This window comes from Phocoena sinus, chromosome 3, assembly GCF_008692025.1.
Source record: "Phocoena sinus isolate mPhoSin1 chromosome 3, mPhoSin1.pri, whole genome shotgun sequence".
In the NCBI taxonomy this organism is placed as follows: domain Eukaryota; kingdom Metazoa; phylum Chordata; class Mammalia; order Artiodactyla; family Phocoenidae; genus Phocoena; species Phocoena sinus.
The window spans coordinates 27,962,770-27,981,221 of record NC_045765.1 but is presented as its reverse complement, the minus strand read 5'-3'; the positions used below and the strand labels follow the sequence as shown (position 1 = coordinate 27,981,221).

The following is an 18,452-nucleotide window of genomic DNA, read 5'->3' as shown; positions in this document are numbered from 1 at the left end:
GAGGGCCTTTTGGCATGTCAATAATAACAACAACAATAGTAATTAACAATAACATCTTACATTTAAGGTTTTTAGTTTACACTTTACAAAGAGCTTTTAAATACATTATCTCACTAACCATTTTGGGGTCCCTTGGTTGAGTCAAGAGGGACACTCCCTTCCCCTTTCCCTGAACCCTGCTCAGGAGGGGAACACAGCCCGAGCCCCTTCTTCTGCACACGTGCACATCCTCACGCACAGGCGTTGAACCATCATGTGTGCAAGTTAACCAGCTGAACTTTCTGTCCCATGGGACTTCCTGTTTCTAGAATTTGGCTGCTCAGGAGAGTTTTCATCTCCAGTTGTTAGAGAAACTTCATTTTGGGGAGGATTTTCTTAATGGTTCTGAGTTTGGCATTTCATAAATTCAGGGCTACCAAAATTGAGGGGAAGGCTGAAAATCACCCCCAAGCCACACTGAAAGAACCCTGCCCTTTGGCTGTCTTGGCCGACTGTGGCTGGATTCGGGGTTGGGCCCAGGGGTGACTAGCAGAGAAAAGCCTCAGATTCTTTGGGGAGGCAGAGGGAAAGCTGTCAGCTTGGTGAGTCCTCCCAGAAAGTCAGGGACCCTGGGTGGGGCTCTCAAGATGGCAGGCTGAGTGGGCTTTGTGCTGGGTGGGGAGAGCTAGCTAGGAGTGCTGGTGGTAGAAGGCGGCTCAGGACCACCTGCTTACGTGAGGAGGGCTGGTAGGGCCTGGGGGATGGGAGGGGTATTGGGCAGATCCCATGACACCCCTTCCAGGGGTGAGCTTCTGAGCTACCACAAATACTTTGTGACCCATCCGGAAATCAGCATTGTCTAGCCTCAACAAACTGAAGTCAGCAACCAGGGAAGCCCCAAGGCTATTTTGGGTGGCAAAGCCCTATCTGTTCTTCCAGGCCTTTCTCTACTTTGCCACCCGTTCTCTTCAGAGCTTGTTCTGCTATTCCCCCACTCAAAAACCCCTGCTGGGGCCCTGTGGTCCAGCCTGCCACACACGGCTCTCTGTGGTCGAACCCCTGCTTCATGTCTACCTCATTTATCCCTGCTCCCCAGTGTGCATCCACACTCCTGCCACCCCAGACCTCTGACTGCTCCCCAAACATGCCAGGTCTTTTCATATTCCCTTGCTTTTTAATAGGGCATTCATGGAAAGTTCAACTCCCTTTCCTGTGCCCAGGCAAAGTCCTATTCATCTTTGAAGACCCAAGATAGGGAATTCCTTACTCTGGACAGCTACTTCCATATAATAAAACAATTGTCTATTTCCATGACTGTTTCTGCCTCAGACTGTAGGATCCTTAGAGGTGGGACCTCTTTCCTTCCCCTGAGGAGCAAGTCCTGGAGTTAGACAGGGTGGGCCCAGGTCCCGGCTCTGTAATTTATTAGGCATCTGCTCTTGTGCACGTTATCTTCTCCATGCCTCAGTTTACTGAACTGTAAAATGGGTTAGCAACGTCTTTACTACAGGGTGGTTTTGAGAATTAAGTGAACATATATTATATATTAATATATATAAATTAGAATGGTACCTAATGTATAATGTAGTAAGTACTAAGTCAGTCAGCCATTAATATTTGAAACAGTCATCATAAGGTACAGTAAGTACCTGGAATGTGATGTATATGTATAGTACATATAATTTATATATTTTACAGTAAATTCCTCTTATCCCTCTCTCTCTCTCTTCATGCCTCTCTTTTTGTTGTTCCTCTCTCCTTCCCCCTTCCTTCCGTTTTCCCTCCTTCCTTCCTTCCTCCCTCCCTTCCTTCTCTCTTCTCCCTCCATCCCTCCCTCCCTCCCTCCCTCCTTCCTTCCTTCCTTCCTCCCTCCCTCCCTTCTCTCTCTCTTCTCCCTCCTTCCTTCCTTCCCTCCCTCCCTCCTTGCCTTCCTATCTGCCACTTGCCTTTTGTTCCTCCGTCGTCTTTTCTTTCTCCCTTCTTGATTCTTTGAGCCTTTGGCTCGCCATCAGTCCTCAGAGAACCACTGGGCTCCTCTGGGGATGCTCAGAGCTGGATGGTCCACTGGGCCCTACACTCTCCTCCCTGACTCTTCTGCAGGGGAGGCTCCTGCAATGGGAGCAATGGGTGCAAGACGGGGGTCGGTGTGAGCTGCTGAGCCCCTGGACCATCTGCCCTAGCCTGACTGCGGTGGAAAGGGGCAGACGAGGGTGGGGAAGAGGCAGGGGCAAGTCCCCTTCAGGAGGGCTGGCAGTTCCTGGAGTGGAGTCTGGGCTAGACAGGCTGCCCTGGCTCACACCCCCTGATACGTAAGTCCCCCAGTCTAGAATCTTTCTGGATACCAAGGAGGTAGAACAAGGAACGAACAAGGCAGAACGAGAGCAGGAAAAATAGCAGAAAAAACCGTTTCCTTTTCTGGTAGGGGTTCTCTGATGAACTTGAGCTGCCCGCATCTCCTGTGTTTATGCTGCTTTGGAGAAGGAATCTAGAGTTTTGAGTCTAGGCTCTAGGCTTGGCTCGTTCACTTATCAGAGATGTGGCGTAGGGAGAGTTACAGGGCTGGAGCGAGGCCTCAATTTCCTTATCTACGAAATGGGGTTATATCGCTTCCTTTCGCCGGGGGCAGGGGTCGCACGGAGAGAATAAGGTGCAGTGTGGATATGCTCGGAAAAGCGGTACAGACGGGCAAGGGGTCTTCGTCATCATGACGGAGGCCTGGAGGTTTAGGTGTCAGAGGCCTAGCTACCCCATGGCAGGAGCCTCCCAGAACTTGCCAGGGAGCCGGGCTGCCTGCTCTCCTAGTGTCGCCTCCCAGTACGAGGTTGGCTGAGGGAGGAGAGTGGTTCAGAACTTCCAGTGGAAGGGCCAGTGCTGGGGCTTGAGGAGATGGGTGACCCCTGCGTTCCTGGAGGAGCAGCAGGGGGACTGCCTTCCTGGGGAGGGGCAGGAGAAGGGCAGCTGTTTTCAGATTTGGCAAAACAGGCTCAGATGAAGCCTGTGGAGGCGTTCAGACAGTCCTGTAATGGAATCAGCGGCAGCCAGGATGGGGAGGGGGTTTGCAGTGGGCTCAGACCCTGCAGGGGCCTGGAGCACATGGGCGGCGGCCGATGCTTTGGGTCCCAGGGAGAGTCAGTCAGAGGCCAGTGCTCAGCGGCGTTTCCTGGAAGAACTGGGCATCCTGGGCTTCGGCAACCAGGACTGAAAAGCTGGGTGCTTGTAGGGAAGGAAAAGTCATTAAAAATCGGAAGAAACAAAGAAAAACCTTTTCCTTTGCTCTTTTCCTCTTCTCGTTCTGTTTCCTGAGCTCAGTAAGCAGGTTCTGGTTTCTGCCGACCTAATGACGACAGTGTTTGTTTCCTAGACGTATAAACCTCCTCCTTCCTTCTCAGGCTATCACTTCTTTATGCTCATCCTTTCGTTTTAAAACATTTTTATTAGCCTTTTTTCTTAAAACTTTTAACAGCTGTTTATAAAAACACGACAAATACACAACACAGAACAAAAAGGTCGGTAAAAATAACTCACTATATGGTACATATACTCAGATGGTGTGATATATTTATATAATAAGAGATGAAAATAGTCACTTTCCATAATAAAAATAAGTTCTATTTTTTGTTTATTTTACAATATACTTAATATTCTCTTCTTTTGCTTCCTTTCCAGCTTCTACTGCTTCACTGCGAATCTCGTGGGGGGGGGGGGTCCCACGTGGCCGTCCCCACCCACCCGGCTGGAGTCCGGGAGGCGGAAGGGCTGCGGGGGCCTTAGGAACACGGGCGGCAGCCGCACTCTAAATGTCTCTCCACCTCTTCCACGAACGAGGAGCCGTCTGTGCACTGGAACACGTATTTCCGCCGCTTGCTACGGGTGGGCTGGCAGCACTGGGGACCGCAGCCCCCGTGACATTCCATTAAGGGCACCTTGGAGGCCGTGGCACACGAGGCATAACCTTTCTGGCGGCGGATCACCTCTCGGACTACCCCCCCCAGGCATGGAGTCTCTGCAGAGGGCGGAAGAGGTAAGGGCAGGGCATTGGGGCTGGAGAGGGCTGTCCAGGGTAGGCTGCTCTGAGACACTCGTGGGCCGAAGCCCGTGCGTACTTACTCATTCACTCATCCATCCGTCTCCCCGCCCACCCTGCCATAACCCATCTCACTCTTCCACAAATACTAAGTGCCTTTCTGTGCCAGCCTCTATACTAGGTTTAAAACTAAGCCCTGAGGATAGCAGGGTGACAAGAGCAGGCTTGGTCCTTTCCTTCAAGGAACTTAAAGATCAAACTAGATGTGGCAGATTGGGGGACTGAGGGCTAAATCCCATCCCAGACCTATGTTGCTTGTGCCACAGACGCTTAGAAACCAAATTAAATGCCAACATTAAAAAAAGAAAAAACCACAATGCCAGGAGATTGCATCTGAACATTGGGATATCTGGTTTCTTTGAAAACCAGGGGCTCTGGCAAAGCTGAGTCTGCATCCCTGCAAGGCAATGATGGGCTGAAGCCGTGGGCTTTAGACGGGGCAGGAGATCTCCAGTTTGCCCCAGTCCCCACCACTCTCAGTAGCCTGTCTCCGCTGGTGTAGAGTCTAGACACTAATTACAGTGTCATTTAAATAAATACATTTGTAATGATAAACTGAGGTGCATGCTACGAAGAAACGGGATGTGTTTATACAAAATACATGGCAAAGGAGCCTGACTAGCCCAGGGGCCAGAGATTGTCTCTGGGAAGTGATGCCGGAGTTGAGATCTGAAAGAGTAACAGTAGTCAGCCAAAGAGTCTGGGGGCAGGGTGTGTGTGTGTGTGCGCGCACGCGTGCGAGCTTTTCCACAAGTTGTAGAAATGAGGGGAGGGGAGGGGACCCCTGGATCTGCTTAATCCTCTGGTCCCTGACCCAACTCTTCACCTTGACCCCACTACTGTCCTCAGTACATTGGGAAAGCATCTGGAGCAAGGCACTGAGAGAGAGAGTGATGGATTCAGGGCTAGGATCCTCGGCCACACAGCCTTGGATCCCTGAGCCTTGTCATCCCTGAGCCTCAGTTTCCTTGTCCGGAACATGGTGACACATGTCCTGGTTCTTCCTGCTTTTTCAGGGGCTGTTATGAGCATCACAGGGATTGTGAATGCAAAAGGGCTTTATGCAGTTTAAAGTTTTAGGTGGTTAATGTGATGTGATGTGCATTTTGTTAAGCTTGATATAGGTTTTTAAAATTATGTGATTGTTAACGGGATCAAAAGAAGCCTAATGACAATAGGTGTGTGTGATGTGCGGGGCAGGGAGAACGCACACTCGGCAGCATGTTAACAGTTGGGCTGTCCAGTTGAAGGGGATGGGAACGCTGTTTATATTCTGGCAATTTTTCTGTTAGATCTGAGATTATTTCAGAATACATTATTTACCAAATTGGTTAAGAATGGTATTTCAACAAGGTATAAAATGTGAAAGAGTCCTCTAGTGACAGGAGGTGGCCTGCCCAGGACTCTGGTGGCAGGAAGGAAGACGAAGACTTCTCAGTTTCCATGCAGGAGAAAAACCTCCAAGGTGAGACAGAACCATTTCAGCTGGAATATAATTTAATTTCAATTTTCCTTTTTTGCACTTACCTCCAAATTAATACACTAAAGGGGTCACTAAGAGAGGTAGGTGATTTGATGTTTTTGAAATGGGATCAGACCAAGGAACTGTCTTTTGTTGACCCAATAATGGCATGAGGTTTGGGAGGAGACTGCAGAGCCACGTCGGAAATGTTAATGTGATTAAGAACCAGCGAGGGCTCTTGTTAAAGCAGGTTCTGATTCAGAAGGTCTGGGCTGGGACTGAGCATCTATATTTCTAATAAGCTCCCAGGTGAGTCAGTGGTGCTGGTCAGAGGGCCACTCTGGCGGCTCCAGGGCCGGCAATTAGAAAAGGAGGGGAGGGGAGAGGAGAGAAAGAACAACCCAGACGACTGCTCACACAGTCCTGGCGGTTTGCAACCTCCAGAGACCCCAGCTGGAACTATCCAGCTAAGCCGTTTCTGAATGCTTGAACCACGGGAACCGTGTGGGATGGAGCATGTTTAGTGTGGTTTTGAACTGCTATGTGTTGGTGCTAATTTGTTATACAGCAATGGATAACTGATACAGGGAGTTATGGTGTTGCCCCCCCATATTCAACATGACGGAATTTGAGGCTCAGAAAGTAACTTAATGAAGGTCATGCAGCCTCTAAGTGGCTCAGCCAGAACTGGAACTTAGGTCATCTGAATGTGGAGTCCAAGTCTGACCCCCGCATCCTTCCCGGGCACCGTCGTTTCTCCCCCCGCACCCGCCACACCGATGCGCACGGTGGACCCACCTTGTTCGCAGTGTTCCCCACTAAAGCCGGGCTGGCACAGGCAGTAGGGCTCCCCTTGATCTGAGACGTGGCATTGCCCGTGGTGACACTTGAAGGCTGAGCAGGCGTTGGCAGAGTCATTCTTGTGGTCACACAAGGCCCCTCTGTAGCCCTCGGCGCACTTGCACACATATGAGGTCCCAGTTGCCACGCATCTCCCCTGGCTGCAGCTGGGGGCAGAGGCAAGGATGAGAGGGGAACCAGGCAGTCAGTGCAGCTGGAGGCTGCCTTTGTCCACCCCAGCCCGGACCAAGGGACACGGAGCTGTGGGACCTTAGGCCTTCTCCACCCCACAGTCCACCCTCCACCAGCCCAGTGGCTGAGCATCAGTCAGCTGGAGGCTGTGAGCATCGCCCAATGACAGCTGTGAGCCTGATGAGGCTGGCTGTTGTACCCACAGACGTCAGAACCCACGCAGTCTTCTGCCATCTTAATTGATAACATGATTACTACTGTCTCTACCACCAGCTACCACTTGCTCTGTGCCAGGCGGTGGGGTAAGTGCTTTACACCTAGCATCAGTCTTATTTTCTACAATCCCCTCTCCTCTGCTGTCCTGTGCCGTAGATAGTCTTATCCACATCTCATAGCTGGAGAAACTGATGCCAAAACCTGGATTCTTAATTGTGCTGCAGCATTCTCTGTACTGGGATGACATTCAGAGGCAGGGTTCATTGTAGACATATCCGTTACAGAGTCAAACACATACACACACACACACTCACAGTCACACACACACTCCAGAGCTACCCAGGAAACTCAACCCCTTTATAGCATCCTTCACTCCTGATCCACAATATCACGTCCCAGCTTGTTCAGCCAAGCAAATTACTAGACATGGCTCTGGTGTTATCTCTGGCTGATTCAGATTTCTGAACACTGAGGATGCTGGGTCTCCTATTTTTAGCACAAGGCCTGACACATAGTAGGCCCTCAGTAAATATTTTGATGCATAATGAATGCCAGAGCCATGAAATGATTCAGCTGTGCGTGGTTATACACCCCTGGTGCCCTCATAGGGTACCACTGAGTGGGGAGTCGAGTCGGGCCGAAATGCACCCACTTGCCAAGGTGCATGCACACGGGTGCCCCTTTCGACTTCTGAAGGCCACTTGACAAGTGTTTTTCAGCTAGGCTCTGGCACACTGATGTCTCCTCTGAACAAGACCTGCTGTTTGGACGTGTTAAGCCCCTGACCTTCTAAGCAGCCCCTGTCTACAGTCTGACTGCAGTCCCTCCAGCTTCCATCAGTGCCCACTTCCCGGGCGGGGCAGAGGGGGAGGGACACCGACCTGTGGCCGAGGCAGGGGTCGCGGGCCTCCTGGTCGCACAGCAGGCCTGTCCAGCCTGGGTGGCACTCGCACACCACGCTGTCCTTCTCCACGGCACGGCACAGGCCGTGCCTGCACACGCTGCAGGACTTGCAGCCCGGCGAGACGCCCAGGGCCTGCGGCGGGAGGGCCTTGAAGTCCTGCAGCTCGTTGTTGATGCGCACCTCGTGGATGCAGCCGTGGAAGCCGCCCAGCGGCCGGTCCACGCCCTGGCGCAAGGCCGAGAGGCCTGTGGAGGTGGGGATGCCTGCGGGAGGGACACCAGGACAGCGACCTGAAGTTACTCCCCTGCCCACCCTGCTTGCCCGAATTCCAGCCCTCAGAGGTGGACTCCTTGGGAGAAGTCTTGGGAACCTCCATGTTGAATAAGCTGCTCTGATGCCTTTTTTTTTTTTTTTTTTTTTTTTGGCACATAACCCTTTGAGAACTACTGGCCCAAGGCTGGGTTTCAGGCCCATGCTCTGCCAGACTGGTGCCTCCTTCTCTCTTTGGCCTTTGAATGACCTTAATGGCAAACATACTCCTCTACATACATCAGCTGAGACTCACAGCATCTGAGGGGGTGGCAGAGCAGAGGGAAGCCCCTGTATGTGAAGGGGCCCCCTGTGTCCATCTCCTTCCTCCCCATTCCATCTTTACCTTCCACCATCCTCCCTAAAAAACGTGTAGTTTCTCAGAAGGAACCCTGCTCTCTTTCCTTTCCTCTTCTCTTTCCTCATGATCTGGCTAACTATTCACATTTTAGGGAGCAGCTTGGTTGTCACTTCCTCCAGGAAGCCTTCATTGATTAGCTTTGGCAGTGGGTGCTGAGAGCAGCGAGCCTCACCAGTTGGCCTGGGGGTGGGTGCCCGAGCACAGGGGGCAGGTGGGAGGTGGAGGTGTTTGGAGTGGGAGGGGATGGGGCTTTACCTCCAAGGTAGAGGGGGCTGTTGATGCCCACTGTTGGCTGCTTCTGGAGCTTCCCCAGGCTTTTAGGGGCTCCTTTGTCCACCACCAGGTTCAGGGTCTGGTTTAGCATCACCAGCTCCACACTGTGAAACTGCCCGTCATTCACGGTCTCCACGCTGGGCAGGAGAGAAATGGGAGAGACAGAGGATTTGCTGAGTGCCTTCCACAGCCTGCACTGGGCTGTGAACTTGACTCGTATTCCTTGCATTTTGTTTTGTTTTTTATTTGGAAATAATTTCAAACAACATAAGATACTGTGGGTTCAGTTCCAGACCACCTGATGAAGCAAGTCACATGAATTTTCTGGTTTCCCAGTGCACATAAAAGTTATGTTTATACTACAGTGTACTCTTATTAAGGGTGCAATAGCATTTTGTCTAAAAAACAATTTACATACCTTAAATTAAAAATACATTATTGCTAAAAAATGCTGACTGTCACCTGAGCCTTCAGGGAGGCATACTCTTTCTGCAATAATAACATCAAAGATCACAGATCACCATAATAAATACTGTAAAAGGTTGAAATATTATGAGAATTATCAAAACATGACACACAGACATGAAGTGAGCAAATGCTGTTGGAAAAATGGCACCAACAGACTTGACACAGAGCTGCCACAAACCTTCAGTTTGTAAATAATACAGTATCTGTGAAGCACAATATAGCAAAGTGCAGTAAAACGAAGTATGCCTCTAAGGGTATGGAATCTGCTGTCAAAAACCTCCCAACAAACAGAAGTCTAGGACTGGATGGGTTCACTGGTGAATTCTATGAAACATTTAAAGAAGGCTTAACAACAATCCTTCTCAAACTCTTACAAAAAATAGGAAGGAACACTTCCAAACTCATTTTACAAGGTCAGCATCATCTTGATACTAAAACCAGACAAGAATGCCACAAGAAAGTTACAGACCAATATCTCTGATGAACGTAGATGCAAAAATTCTTAATAAAATATTAGCAAACCTAATTCAATAATACATTAAAAAGGTTATATACCATGATTAAGTGGGGTGTATTCCAGGGATGCAAGAGTGGCTCAAAATCACACATTCAATCAGTGTGATACACCAAATTAACAAAATGAAGGAGCAAAATCATGGGATCATCTCAATAAATGCAGAAAAAGCATTTGACAAAATTCAACATCCATTTATGATGAAAACTCTTAACAATATAGGTATAGAACAAACTCAACCAAATAAAGTCCATATATAACAAGCCCACAGCTAACATTATATTCAGTGGTGAAAACTGAAAGCTTTTCTTTCAAAATCAGAAACAGGACAAGGATGCCCACTCTTGCCATTTATATTCAACAAAGTATTGGAAGTCCCAGCCTGAGCAATTAGGAAAGAAAAAAAAAAAGGCATACACATTGGAAAGTAAGAAGTAGAACTGTCACTATTTGCAGATGACATGATGTTATATATAGAAAAACCTAAACTTTCCACTAAAAAACTGTTGGAACTAACAAATTCAGTAAAGTTGCTAGACACAAAATTAATATATAAAAATCAGTTGCATTACCCCTCTTACACCAATGGACAGATGATCCAGCCAGAAAATCAATAAGGAAACACAGGCAGAAGAATTAATAAGTGAGCTGGAGGACAGAATGAGGGAAATAACTGCCAAGGAGCAGAATAAAGAAAAAAGAATGAAAAGAATTGAAGACAGTCTCAGAGACCTCTGGGACAACACTAAATGCACCAACATTCGAATATAGGGGTCCCAGAAGACAGAGAGAAAAAGAAAGGGTCTGAGAAAATATTTGAAGAGATTATAGTTGAAAACTTCCCTAACATGGGAAAGGAAATAGTCACCTAAGTCCAAGAAGCACAGAGAGTCCCATACAGGATAAACCCTAGGAAAAACACATCAAGACACACATTAATCAAACTAACAAAAATTAAATTTAAAGAAAAAATATTAAAAGCAGCAAGGGAAAAACAAAAAATAACATACAAAGGAATCCCCATAAGGTTATCAGCTGATTTTTCAGCAGAAACTCTGAAGGCCAGAAGGCAGTGGCAGGATATACTTAAAGTGATGAAAGAGAAAAACCTAGAACCAAGATTACGCTACCCAGCCAGGATCGCATTCAGATTTGATGAAAAAATCAAAAGCTTTTCAGACAAGCAAAAGCTAAAAGAATTCACCACCAAACCAGCTTTACAACAAATGCTAAAGAAACTCCTCTAGGCAGGAAACACAAGAGAAGAAAAAGACCCACAAAAACAAACCCCAAACAATTAAGAAAATGGTAATAGGAACATATATGTCAATAATAACCTTGAATGTGAATGGATTAAATGCCCTAACCTAAAGACAAAGACTGGCTGAATAGATACAAAAACAAGACCCATGTATATGCTGTCTACAAGAGACCCACTTCAGACCTAGGGACACATACAGATTGAAAGTGAAGGGATGGAAAAAGATATTCCATGCAAAAGGAAATCAAAAGAAACCTGGAGTAGCAATACTTGTATCAGATAAAATAGACTTTAAAATAAAGACTCTTATAAGAGATAATGAGGGATGCTACACAATGATCAAAGGATCAATCCAAGAAGAAATAACAATAATAAATGTTTATGCACCCAACATAGGAGCACCTCAATATATAAGGCAAATGCTAAGAGCTATAAAAGGGGAAATCAACAGAAACACAATTATAGCGGGGGACGTTAATGCCTCACACCAATGGACAGATCATCCAGACAGAAAATTAATAAGGAAACACAAGCTTTAAGTGACACAACAGACCACATAGATTTAATTGATATTTATAGAACATTCCACCCAAAAGTGGCAGAATACACTTTCTTCTCAAGTGCACACAGAACATTCTCCAGGATAGATCACATCTTGGGTCACAAATCAAGCCTCGAAAAATTTAAGAAAATTGAAATTGTTTCAAGCATCTTTTCTGACCACAATGCTATGAGATTGGAAATCAATTACAGGAAAAAAACTGTGGAAAACACAAATACATGGAGGCTAAACAGTGCACTACTAAATAACCAAGAGATCACTGAAGAAATCAAAGAAGGAATAAAAAAATACATAGAAACAAATGACAATGAAAACATGACTACCCAAAACGTATGGCACTCAGCAAAAGCAGTTCTAACAGGGAAGTTTATAGCAATTCAATCTCACCTCAAGAAACATCTCAAACAATCTAAGCCTACACTTAAAACAGCTAGAGAAAGAAGAACAAAGAAAACCCAGAGTGAGTAGAAGGAAAGAAATCATAAGGATCACAGCAGAAATAAATGAAATAGAAACAAAGAAAACAATAGGAAAGATCAATAAAACTAAAAGCTGTTTCTTCGAGAAGATAAAGAAAATTGATAAACCCTTAGCCAGACTCATCAAGAAAAAAAGGGAGAGGATGCAAATCAATAAAACTAGATATGAAAAAGGAGAAATCACAACTGACACTGCAGAAATACAAAGGGTTATAAGAGACTACTACAAACAACTATATGCCAATATAATGGACAACCACGAAGAAATGGACAAATTCTTGGAAAGGTACAATTTTCCAAGACTGAACCAGGAAGAATTAGAAAATAGAAACAGACCTATCACAAGTAATGAAATTGAAACCATAATTAAAAATCTTCCAACAAACAAATGTCTTGGGCCAGATGGCTTCACAGGCAAATTCTATCAAACATTTAGAGAAGAGCTAACACCGATCCTTCTCAAACTCTTCCAAAAAATTGCAGAAGGTGAAACACTCCCAAATTCATTCTATGAAGCCACCATCACCGTGATACCAAAGCCAGAAAAAGATATCACCAAAAAAGAAAATTATAGACCAATATCACTAATGAACAGAGATGCAAAAATCCTTAACAAAATACTAGCAAACAGGATCCAACAACACATTAAAAGGATCATACACCACGATCAAGTGGGATTTATCCCAGGGATGCAAGGATTCTTCAATATATGCAAATCAATCAATGTGATACACAATATTAACAAATTGAAGAAGAAAAACCATATGATCATCTCAATAGATGCAGAAAAAGCTTTTGACAAGATTCAACACCCATTTATGATTAAAAAAACCCTCCAGAAAGTGGGCATAGAACCTACTCAACATAATAAAGGTCATATATGACAAAGCCACAGCAAGCATCATACTCAATGGTGAAAAACTGAAAGCATTTTCCTCTAAGATCAGGAACCAGACAAGGATGTCCAGTCTCACCACTCTTATTCAACATAGTTTTGGAAGTCCTAGCCATGGCAATCAGAGAAGAAAAAGAAATAAAAGGAATATAATTGGAAAAGAAGAAGTAAAAGTCTCACTGTTTGCAGATGACATGATACTATACATAGAGAATCCTAAAGATGCCACCAGAAAACTACTAGAACTAATCAATGAATTTGGTAAGGTTGCAGGATACAAAATTAACGCGCAAGAAATCTCTGGCATTCCTATACACCAACAACGAAAAATCAGAAAAGAGAAATTAAGGAAACACTCCGATTTACCATTGCAACAAAAAGAATAAAATACCTAAGAATAAACCTGCCTAAGGAGGTGAAAGACTTGTACTCAGAAAATTATAAAATACTGATGAAAGAAATCAAAGATGACATGAACAGATGGAGAAATATACCATGTTCTTGGATTGGAAGAAGCAGTACTGTGAAAATGACTATACTACCAAAGCAATCTACAGATTCAATGCAATCCCTATCAAACTACCAATGGCACTCTTCACAGTGTTAGAACAAAAAATTTTACAATTCGTATGGAAACACAGTAGACCCCGAATAGCCAAAGCAATCTTGAGAAAGAAAAACAGAGTTGGAGGAATCAGGCTCCCCGACTTCAAACTATACCACAAAGCTACAGTAATCAAGACAGTGTGGTACTGGCACAAAATCAGAAATATAGATCAATGGTACAGGATAGAATGCCCAGAGATAAACCCACATACATATGGTCACCAAATTTATGACAAAGGAGGCAAGAACATACAATGGAGAAAAGACAGCCTCTTCTGTAAGTAGTGCTGGGAAAACTGGACAGCTACATGTAAAAGAATGAAACTAGAACACTCCCTAACATCATACGCAAAAATAAACTCAAAATGGATTAAAGACCTAAATGTAAGACCAAACACTATAAAACTCTTAGAGGAAAACATAGGAAGAATACACTTTGACATAAACCACGGCAAGCTTTTTTTGACCCACCTTCTAGAGTAACGGAAATAAAAACAAAAACAAAAAAAGTGACTTAATTAAACTTAAAAGCTTTTGCACAGCAAAGGAAACCATAAGCAAGACAAAAAGACAACCCTCAGAATGGGAGAAAATATTTGCAAATGAAACAACAGAAAAAGGAATAATCTCCAAAATATACAAAAAACTCATGGAGCTCAATTTCAAAAAACAAACAATCCAGTTCAAACATGGGCAGAAGACCTAAAGAGACATTTCACCAAGGAAGACATACAGATGGCCAAGAGGCACATGAATAGATGTTCAACATCACTAGTTATTAGAGAAATGCAAATCAAAACTACAGTGAAGTATCACCTCACGCTGGTCAGAATGGCCATTTTCAAAAAATCTACAAATAAATTCTGGAAAGGGTGTGGTGAAAACGGCACACTCCTGCACTGTTGGTGGGAATATAAATTGATACGACCACTATGGAATACAATACAGAGGTTCCTTAAAAAACTAAAAATAGAACTACTAAATGACCCAGCAGTCCCACTGCTGGGCACATACCCTGAGAAAACCATAATTCAAAAAGTCATGTACCACAATGTTCATTGCAGCACTGTTTACAATTGTCAGGACATGGAGCCAACCTAAATGTCCATTGACAGATGAATGGATAAAGAAGATGTGGCACATATATATGATGGAATATTACTGAGCCTTAAAAAGTTATGAAATTGAGTTATTTGTAGTGAGATGGATGGACCTAGAGTCTGTCATACGGAGTGAAGTAAGTCAGAAAGAGAAAAATACTGTATGCTAATGCATATATATGGAATCTAAAAAAAAAAATAATGTCTGCTAATGCATATATATGGAATCTAAAAAAAAAAAAAGTACTGATGAACCTAGTTGCAGGGCAGGAATAAAGATGTAGACATAGAGAATGGACTTGAGGAAACGGGTGGGAGGAGGAAGTGAGAGTAGCATTGACATATATATACTACCGAATGTAAAATCGTTAGTGGGAAGCAGCAGCATAGCACAGGGAGATCAGCTCAGTGCTTTGCGATGACCTAGAGTGGTGAGAGGGAGACTCAAGAGGGAGGGGATACGGGTACATATGTGTGCATATGGCTGTTTCACTTTGGTGTACAACAGAAACTAACAGTATTGTGAAGCAATTATACTCCAATAAAGACCTATTAAAAAAAATGGATCACTGAAGAAATCAAAAAATACCTAGAGACAACAGAAAAGAAAAGCACTATGATCCCAAACCTATGAAATGCAACAAACCTATGGAATGCAGTTCTAAGAGGGAAGTTTATAGCGATACAGGTTTACCTCAGAAAACAAGAAATATCGCAAACAACCTAACCTTACACCTAAAGCAACTAGAGAAAGAACAAACGAAACCAAAGTTAGTAGAAGGAAAGAAATCATAAAGATCAGAGGAGAAATAAATGAAACAGACAATAAGAATAGAAAAGATCAATGAAACTAAAAGCTGGTTCTTTGAAAAGAAAAACAAAATTGATAAACCTTCAGCAAGACTCATCAAGTAAAAAAAGGGAGAGGGCCCAAATCAAACTCAGAAATGGGGGCTTCCCAGGTGGCGCAGTGGTTAAGAATCCACATGCCAGGCTTCCCTGGTGGCGCAGTGGTTAAGAATCCACCTGCCAATACAAGGGACCTGGGTTCGAGTCCTGACCCAGGAAGATCCCACATGCTGTGGAGCAACTAAGCCTGTGCGCCACAACTACTGAGCCTGAGCTCTAGAGCCCGCAAGCCACAACTACTGAGCCCACGTGCCACAACTACTGAAACCCACGTACCTAGAGCCCGTGCTCCGCAACAAGAGAAGCTACTGCAGTGAGAAGCCCGTGCACCGCAACGAAGAGTAGCCCCCCGCTTGCCACAATTAGAGAAAGCCCATACACAACAACAAAGACCCAATGCAGCCAAAAATAAATAAGTTTAAAAAAAAAAAGAATACACCTGCCAATGAAGGGGATATGGGTTCGAGCCCTGGTCCAGGAAGATCCCACATGCCACGGAGCAACTAAGCCCATGTGCCACAACTACTGAGCCTGCCTGCCACAACTATTGAAGCCTGTGCGCCTAGAGCCCGTGCTCTGCATCAATAGAAGACACTATTGTGAGAAGCCCACATGCTGCAACGAAGAGTAGCTCCTGCTCACCACAACTAGAGAAAGCTCATGCGCAGCAACGAAGACCCAATGCAGCCAAAAATAAATAAATTTATATTTAAAAAAATCAAAAATGAAAAAGAAGTTACAACTGACATGACAAAAATACAAAGCACCGTAAGAGACTACTGCAGGCAACTATATGCCAATAAAATGGACAACCTGGAACAAATGTAGAAATTCTCAGAAAGGTACAATCTCCCAAGATTGAACCTGGAAGATATAGAAAATTTGAACAGACCAATTACAAGTACTGAAATTGAATCTGTGATTAAAAAAACCCAAAAAAACAAAAGCCCAAGTCGAGACGGTTTCACAGGCAAATCCTACAAAACATTTAGAGAAGAGTTAACACCTATCTTTCTGAAACTATTCCAAAATATTGCAGAGGAAAGAACACTTCCAACCTCATTCTATGAGGCCACCATCACCCTGATACCAAAACCAGACAAATATACCACAAAAAAAGAAAATCACAAACCAATATCACTGATGAACACAGATGCAAAAATCCTCAACAAAATACTAGCAAACTGAATCCAACAATACACTGAAAGTATCATACACCATGATACATGGTGGGATAAATCCCACCATGATCAATTGGCATTTATCCCAGGGGTGCAAGGAGTTTTCAGTATCTGCAAATCGATCAGTGTGATACACCACATTAACAAACTGAAGAATAAAAACCATATGATCATCTCAGAAGATACAGAGAAAGCTTCTGAAAAAATTTAAAACCTACTTATGATAAAAGCTCTCTAGAAAGTGGGCATAGAGGAAACCTATAGGGGCCTCAACATAATAAACACCATATGGGACAAACCCACAGCTAACATCAGACTCAATGGTGAAAGGCTGAAAGCATTTCTTCTAAGATCAGGGACAAGAGTGTCCACTCTCACCACTTTTTTTCTTCTATTTCTTTTTTTTTTTTTTTTTTTTTTTTGGCCACATAGCATGACATGCAGGATCTTAGTTCCTGACCAGGGATTGAACCCACGTCCCCTGCAGTGGAAGTGTGGCATACTAACCACTGGACCTCCAGGGAAGTCCCTTTCACCAATTTGATTCAACATAGATAGCCACAGCAATCAGAGAAGAAAAAGAAAAGGGACCCAAATTGGAAAAGAAGTAAAACTGTCACTGTTTGCAGATGACATGATACTATACATAGAAAACCCTAAAGACACTACCAGAAATCTACTAGAGCTCATCAGTGAATTCAGTAAAGTTGCATGATACAAAATTAATACACAGAAGTCTGTGGCATTTCTATACACTAACAGCAAAAGATCATAGAGAGAAATTAAGGGAATAATCCCATTTACCATCACATTAAAAAGAATAAAATACCTAGGAATAGGGCTTCCCTGGTGGTGCAGTCGTTGAGAGTCCACCTGCCGATGCAGGGGACACGGGTTTGTGCCCCGGTCCGGGAAGATCCCACATGCCGCGGAGCAGCTGGGCCTGTGAGCCATGGCTGCTGAGCCTGCGCATCCGGAGCCTGTGCTCCGCAACAGGAGAGGCCACAACAGTGAGAGGCCTACATACCACAATTTCTGTCAACCAGAAAAACAAGATCCAGCCTCATCCACCAGAACACAGGCACTAGTCCCCTCCACCAGGAAGCCTACACAACGCACTGAACCAACCTTAGCCACTGGGGACAGACACCAAAAACAACGGGAACTACGAACCTGCAGCCTGCTAAAAGGAGACCCCAAACACAGTAAGATAAGCAAAATGAGAAGACAGAAAAACACACAGCAGATGAAGGAGCAAGATAAAAACCCACCAGATCTAACAAATGAAGAGGAAATGGGCAGTCCATCTGAAAAAGACTTCAGAATAATGATAGTAAAGATGATCTAAAATCTTGGAAATAGAATAGACAAAATGCAAGGAACATTTAACAAGGACCTAGAACTAAAGATGAAACAACGATGAACACAATAAATGAAATTAAAAATACTCTAGATGGGATCAGTAGCAGAATAACTGAGGCAGAAGAACGGATAAGTGACTTGGAAGATAAAATAGGGGAAATAACTACTGCAGAGCAGAATAAAGAAAAAAGAATGAAAAGAACTGAGGACAGTCTCAGAGACCTCTGGGACAACATTAAACGCACTAACATTCGAATTATAGGGGTTCCAGAAGAAGAAGAGAAAAAGAAAGGGACTGAGAAAATATTTGAAGAGATTATAGCTGAAAACTTCCCCAATATGGGAAAGGAAATAGTTAATCAAGTCCAGGAAGCACAGAGAGTCCCATACAGGATAAATCCAAGGAGAAATGCGCCAAGACACATATTAATCAAACTCTCAAAAATTAAATACAAAGAAAACATATTAAAAGCAGCAAGGGAAAAACAACAAATA

The 18,452-nt window shown here is 44.3% G+C and overlaps 1 protein-coding gene across 1 annotated transcript in view; it reads right to left on the bottom strand.

Annotated features, from left to right (window-relative positions):
* Positions 1-3,486: 3,486 nt before the first annotated feature.
* The window catches only part of SLIT3 (slit guidance ligand 3), a 612,652-nt gene continuing 597,686 nt past the window's right edge, over positions 3,487-18,452 (bottom strand). The window contains exons 33-36 of the mRNA XM_032625797.1: positions 8,603-8,757; positions 7,655-7,940; positions 6,324-6,532; positions 3,487-3,982 (exon numbers count right to left, since the gene is read on the bottom strand). Coding sequence (XP_032481688.1) covers positions 3,747-3,982; positions 6,324-6,532; positions 7,655-7,940; positions 8,603-8,757 — 886 coding nt within the window. The 3' untranslated portion in view covers positions 3,487-3,746. The remainder of the gene's footprint in view (positions 3,983-6,323; positions 6,533-7,654; positions 7,941-8,602; positions 8,758-18,452) is intronic.